A 5,531-nucleotide genomic window follows, 5' to 3' on the forward strand; every position below is an offset into this window, starting at 1 on the left:
CCAGGGGCGGCCGTACAGCTCGGAAAAGTCATGTTAGAGGGGAGGCGGGAGCGAGGTAGCCCCTGCGGTCCCCCATGCACGTTCTTGGCCCCTTGAATTCAGGGCTAGCGCGTGCCCCCCAACATATGGGTGCTGCCGGGGGACGAAGCGCACAAGAGCTCGATGCGATCAAGGCAGATTGGGGGTCAGGAGAAACCACTGGCAGGGAAGGGGGTAACTGACCCCAGCCCTGGGCTGGACACAGTGAACGTGCCATGGGAATAATCGGCCAGGCAGGTGTTCAGCTGGAAAAAGGCTGGGGAGCACCGTGGGTCCCAAGGGAAACAGGCACTGAGTGCCGAAGGCACCATCCTGGGACACACTGGGAGAAGCCTGCCGTGCTGTGCCATTGCCATGCCATGCTGTGCCATGCCATGCCATGCCATACTGAGCCATGCCACGCCATGCAATGCCAGTCTCTGGAAGGACTCCCTCTATGGCAGCAAAATCACCTTTGGACATCAGGCTGTAAGGAAGATCTAAGCAAATCACAAAGAGCCCTGAAGGGAGCAACAGGGAGGATGGGGTTTGGAAAGCTCAGGCAGTGTAACCTGCCTCAGAGGAAGGCTGAAGCAACTGGGTTTTGTGAGCACAGGGAATAGCAAGCCATGGGAAAGAGCCAGGCGTGAGCACTCATGCTGCTCCCCTCCTGCCCAAGGGCTGGCTGTCTCCGGGCACTGAGCCACAGCTTGCTGTGGCCACTCAGGAAGAGATGAGAAGACACGAGTTTAACTGGCAGCAGAAAAGGCTGATGGTGGATATGAACAAACCAAACTGGGAAATATGGGAACCAGCAGCTCAGAGGGCCTGCAACACCCATCCCAGGAAGGTGCTGCTGCTGGCTGGGTGCTGGGGAGCAGCCACAATGCACCATGTCTGGAGGCACACTGCACCACACCCAGGTGCACTGTGCTGGCCCCAGATGGGCTGTGCCAGCTCCACATGTGCTGCCTGGGTCCAGATGTGCTTGCCCTTGATGCTGTCCCAGCTCCAGATGTGCACACCCACAGTGCCACCCCAGATCCAGATGCGAGGGCCTTGCTCCAGACGTGCACACTTGCAATGCTGCCCCATCCCAAATGTGAAGGCCCATGGTGCTGCCCCAGCCCCAGATGTGCACCCCCGCAGTGCTGCCCAGCCCCAGATGTGCAGCCCCAGCCCCAGATGTGTGCCCTGCAGCGGGTCCCACCCAGCATTTCTTGCTCAGCCCAGCTATGTCACCGCAGGCAGACGACTCCCTGGCCCCAGCAGCCCTGCAGAGGGGGCTGGGATTCCCCTGGGACCCTCCTCGGCTTGCTCCCCTCCATGTCAGGACTCCTGAGCTACAGCAAAGCCCACCCGCAAGGCAAGACCCCCCTCTGCCTCCTAAAAATGGTTTTCGATGGCTTAATATAAATATTTTCGTTACCTAATGCATTAAAGACACCCGTAACACGCTGAAACTAAAATTCTCACCGAAACCCTCCCGATCTTGCTTGGTGTGTGTATAACTATACATATAGATGCATTATATATGTTAGTATAACTACATGTTACAGTCTCAGCACACAGCAAGGCTTCCCCCCCAGGCTGATGCTCTTGCTTTCACCCACCCTTCACTTTCACAAAAAAATCCCATGGATCAGTCAAAACCCAGAGCAGCGGGGGCTTGCTGGCAGAGGGAGGGTCTGCTTTGCCCCGGGGGGGTTGGAAATTATGTTCCTTAACGTTTTCTTGGGAGGGCAGAGGCAGGCGAGCAGTGCGGTATTTCCTGTGGTTGCAGCGTCTAATGAGGTTAACACTGTTATTGAGGTTAACTCTTCAACCGACATGAAAAAGGAAGCCACGCGCTCTGCAGCGGGGGTGGGTTTGGGAGCTGCTGCGGGAGCCGGCAGGATGGAGAACCCTGGAGCCTTGGCCCCTTCTGCCCCCCGCCCCGGGGGTCCTCAGCTCGTAGCATCCTTGATCAGCTGGGGATTGGCACAAGTAGAGGGGGTGACACTTGCTGCCAGTGAAAACAACCTCAGTCCTTAAGGAGTTTTTCATTGTAGGCTTCTGGGGTTAGTAGAAAAATGTTCTTTTGCTGACAGAGCTCAGCCTGGCTCCCCAGGACCCCTCCACTGGGTTCCTGTTGCCTTGCATGAAGCCACGCAAACATAAAAATCCATTTGGGATGGACTTGAATTTGCCAGCGTGACTCCAAATTCTATAACAACTTAAAGACTGAAAAGACAACCCCTCCCCGAGGCTGTTCCTTTAAGGGATGCTGGGTTTTCCCATGGACTGACTCAGACTGGAAACTCTCAGTTTTTCTCGTCACAGCTATCTAGGTCAGGCTTGCTGACAGTTGCTGATACTTCTCGCTGCGCTCAGCAGCCTCGGTCACAGCAGCAGGCAGAGGGGCCTGGCAGCACATGTCCTGAGGACTGGCAAGGTAAGGACCCCCCCACTCTGCCCAGCTTCCAGCCCGCTACCACCGGGATTTAAAGCCAAAAAATCCCAGCTCGTGTTTCTCGGCTGCTGCTTATATGCGTTAGCCAATTCTGACACACGTTGCTGGTAAAGATTTCGCATGGTTTGGGCTTGCACAACCGGGACAGCTTTTTCCTTCTTCTTCATTTGCTTCGCATTTCTTTAGCACTAACGTACAAGGACACTTTTTAATAGAGATGAGATCAAAGAACAGTATCTCTCGACAAGGGGAACGGTCTTGTTCATTCTGGCTTTGGAGTTTGCAAATGCTTGTAAATTGGAATAAAAATGTGAATGTGAGTGATCCCTGGAGGAGGCAGAGCCTGTGATTTTGTCTTAGAGCTGGCAGCCAGGCAGTTTTATTGTATTTTCAGCTCTTTTCATAGACCATGAGGGTTTTTTTTCCATTTGTTCTAACTTGCGGAAGGTTTGCAGGCAACTGGGAGGCCTTCAAGTTCTCTTAGTGGGTCAGGTAATAGGAAGGCACTTGAAATTTGACTCACTCATTATGAATACTTGAACAGCCCTTAAAACAAACGAGGTCAGTGCACACAGCAGGAGAAATACAAAAGCATTAGCTGTAGCTAGTGCCCTGGTTTGGGTTGAACAACGTCATTTTGAAGCTTTTACAATGGACTCTGGTTCAGCGTGTCCCTCAAGGGAAAACTTGCCATTTCTAACGTCAGATTTTGTATAGGGTTATTTTAATTATGGCTGGCTTAAAAAGAAAACTATGGAGGTGTGGGGCTTTGCTCAGTTTTCAGCACTATGCACGTGAACGGGGTGTGAGGCTATGGTAATGATCTGCCCACCACCCAGCCCTGAGCCCACTGCAGCATCACCCCAGCCTTCAGGGGGGCTCGGCTGTGCCGTGCAAGCTGCTCCCAGGTGGATGTCTCTCTTGGAAAAGAGCAATCCCCCCCCAGGAGCTGCATTTCCTTGCGCTCCGCCAGTCTGTGCCTTGGCTGCTGCAAATCTGTCCCAGCCCTGTACCCCGTACTCTGAGCCTCGTGGGGCTGGCGAGGCTGGGCTTCCCCTCTGGATGGGGGGTTGGCCTGGGGTGGGTGAATCCAAAGAGGGTGGGGAGGAAGGCAAAGTGAGCAGGGAAAAATTCAGGCAAGACTGTGGGATGTGGACATAAGTGTGGCTCCTTGGAGAGAGGGGGAAGCCCTTGCCTGGGATTTTGAGACTGTCTCGAGGGGGAGTGCTGCCAGGAAGAGCCATTGCTTGGCTCGGGCAGGACCCACCACAGCAAGAGGGTGGGAAAGACGTTACGGAAAGAGGGGAAGTTTCTGTCCCATAAAACCATGTCTGGTCAGGTCTGAGCATCTGCAGGGATGGAGACCGCAGGGCAACCCCTCAGGGCAGCTGGCCCCATGCGTGGTCACCCTTAAAGTCCTTTTTCTTATGTTTAACTGGAATTTCCTGGTTTTCAATGGGAGCCCATTGCCTCCTGTCCTGTCCCTGGCCAGCGCTGAGAGGAGTCTGGCTCCCTCATCTCTACTCCCCCATCAGACATCAGACCCCCCTGAGCCCTCTCCTCTCCAGGCTGAACAGACCCAGCTCTCCCAGCCCTTCCTCACATCTCGGGTGCTCCAGACCCTCAGGTGTCTTTGTGGCATTTGCTGGACTCACTCCAGTCCATCCATGTCTCTCCTGTCCTGGGGAGCCCAGCCCTGGACCCAGCGCTCCAGATATGCCTCCCCAGGACTGAGCAGAGGTGCAGGATGAAGACAAGCAGCGTTGCCTGTGCTCCCCTCACCCACCATGCCAGTCCTCTTCGAGGAAGGCTCTCGGGCTGCTCAGGCATGATTTCGCTTCTGTAAATCCACGCTGCCTGCTCACATCACCTCCTGGTCCTCCTGCGTGTGCTGGGAGCCGGTTTCCAGGAGGGTTTGCTCCATCACCTGCCCACGGGTGGAGGTGAGGCTGTCCAGCCTGTGGGTTACCTAAAACTGCATGAACACACACGTCCATATAAGTATAAGGAATAGACTGGAGAAATTTCACAGATATGAAAACTAAGAGAAATGTCACCGGAAGTAGAAGCTCGGGGAAAGTGGCCTTGGGGCTGCTCGCTGGGGCTGGACACTGGGCTGTGCCAATGGGGTGCCTGTTACCCAAAATGCTGAGTCCTGTGTGCCTGTGGGCTTGTCCCCCTGTGCTCCCACTGCTGGCACGACCTGACCTGACCCTAAATCCCCAGCAAAACCCTCGCCATGCATCCCCATTGCCACCTCCAGGGTGGTCCCTGAACATCCCGCAGCGAGGGCAGACCCGGCTGCGTCGGGCAGCAGTGAGGCTGGTGGGACAACTCACACCTTTCCTCCCCCCAGACTATGCCACTCGCGTGCAGCAGCTGCAGCCCAGGCCATGGTGGGGTCCGGCGAGGCTTTGGCGCTCCACATCCTGCTCTGCTGCCTGTGTGGAGGTAAGTGGCAGCACAGCTCTGCATGGCTTGGCATGGCCACCACGGCATCACCCTCGCTAACCACAGGAGCAAATGCCCTGGCCCCGCCAGAGACTTGGAGTGGAAGTAGGAAAATTATGGGGCTACAGCTATGGATTTTGCGGGGAGCACTTCATTAGCGTTGCAGGGGGCTCCCATGCCCTGCGGCACCCTCTCCTCCCTGTTTGCATCCTTGGACCGGGGCCGTATCCAGCTGCATTGAAGCATGCTGGCATTTCAGCAGCTGTGACAAGCAGTGTGATCCTGCCTCGGCACACAAAAAGCCAGAGCGCAGCTGCGCCCTTTCCAGGAAGGCCAGATCGAGCCTGATACCGGCTGCGAGCCAGGTTTGCCGGGGCTGGTGCAGAGCTCTCATCTGATAGCGAAGGGCAGCACGCCTCTGCACGGGGGCTGCAGCCCTAATCTCAGGGGATCAGAGCTCTCAAGACTATGGGTTATTTCCCTGCAGTCATTTAACCATTAGAGCAAAACCTAAAATTGGTGAAACTAGCTGTTTCCGATCTGAGGGGATGAGTCACTGGGTGCCGGGGCGCTGCTGAAGGCAGTCTGGTTTATCCCTGTCCCAGGGGGA

The 5,531-nt window shown here is 55.6% G+C and overlaps 2 protein-coding genes across 2 annotated transcripts in view; one reads left to right on the forward strand and one right to left on the reverse strand.

Moving 5' to 3' along the window:
* Positions 1-4,300, reverse strand: part of SLC35D1 (solute carrier family 35 (UDP-GlcA/UDP-GalNAc transporter), member D1) — a 17,832-nt gene extending 13,532 nt beyond the window's left edge. The window contains exon 1 of the mRNA XM_009320654.1: positions 4,253-4,300. Coding sequence (XP_009318929.1) covers positions 4,253-4,300 — 48 coding nt within the window. The remainder of the gene's footprint in view (positions 1-4,252) is intronic.
* Positions 4,301-4,863: 563 nt separating this feature from the next.
* Positions 4,864-5,531, forward strand: part of IL23R (interleukin 23 receptor) — a 14,892-nt gene continuing 14,224 nt past the window's right edge. The window contains exon 1 of the mRNA XM_009320655.1: positions 4,864-4,921. Within this exon, the coding sequence (XP_009318930.1) occupies positions 4,864-4,921 (58 nt within the window). The remainder of the gene's footprint in view (positions 4,922-5,531) is intronic.

The sequence above is a fragment of the Pygoscelis adeliae genome, unplaced genomic scaffold (genome assembly GCF_000699105.1).
Source record: "Pygoscelis adeliae isolate BGI_AS28 unplaced genomic scaffold, ASM69910v1 Scaffold402, whole genome shotgun sequence".
NCBI lineage: Eukaryota > Metazoa > Chordata > Aves > Sphenisciformes > Spheniscidae > Pygoscelis > Pygoscelis adeliae.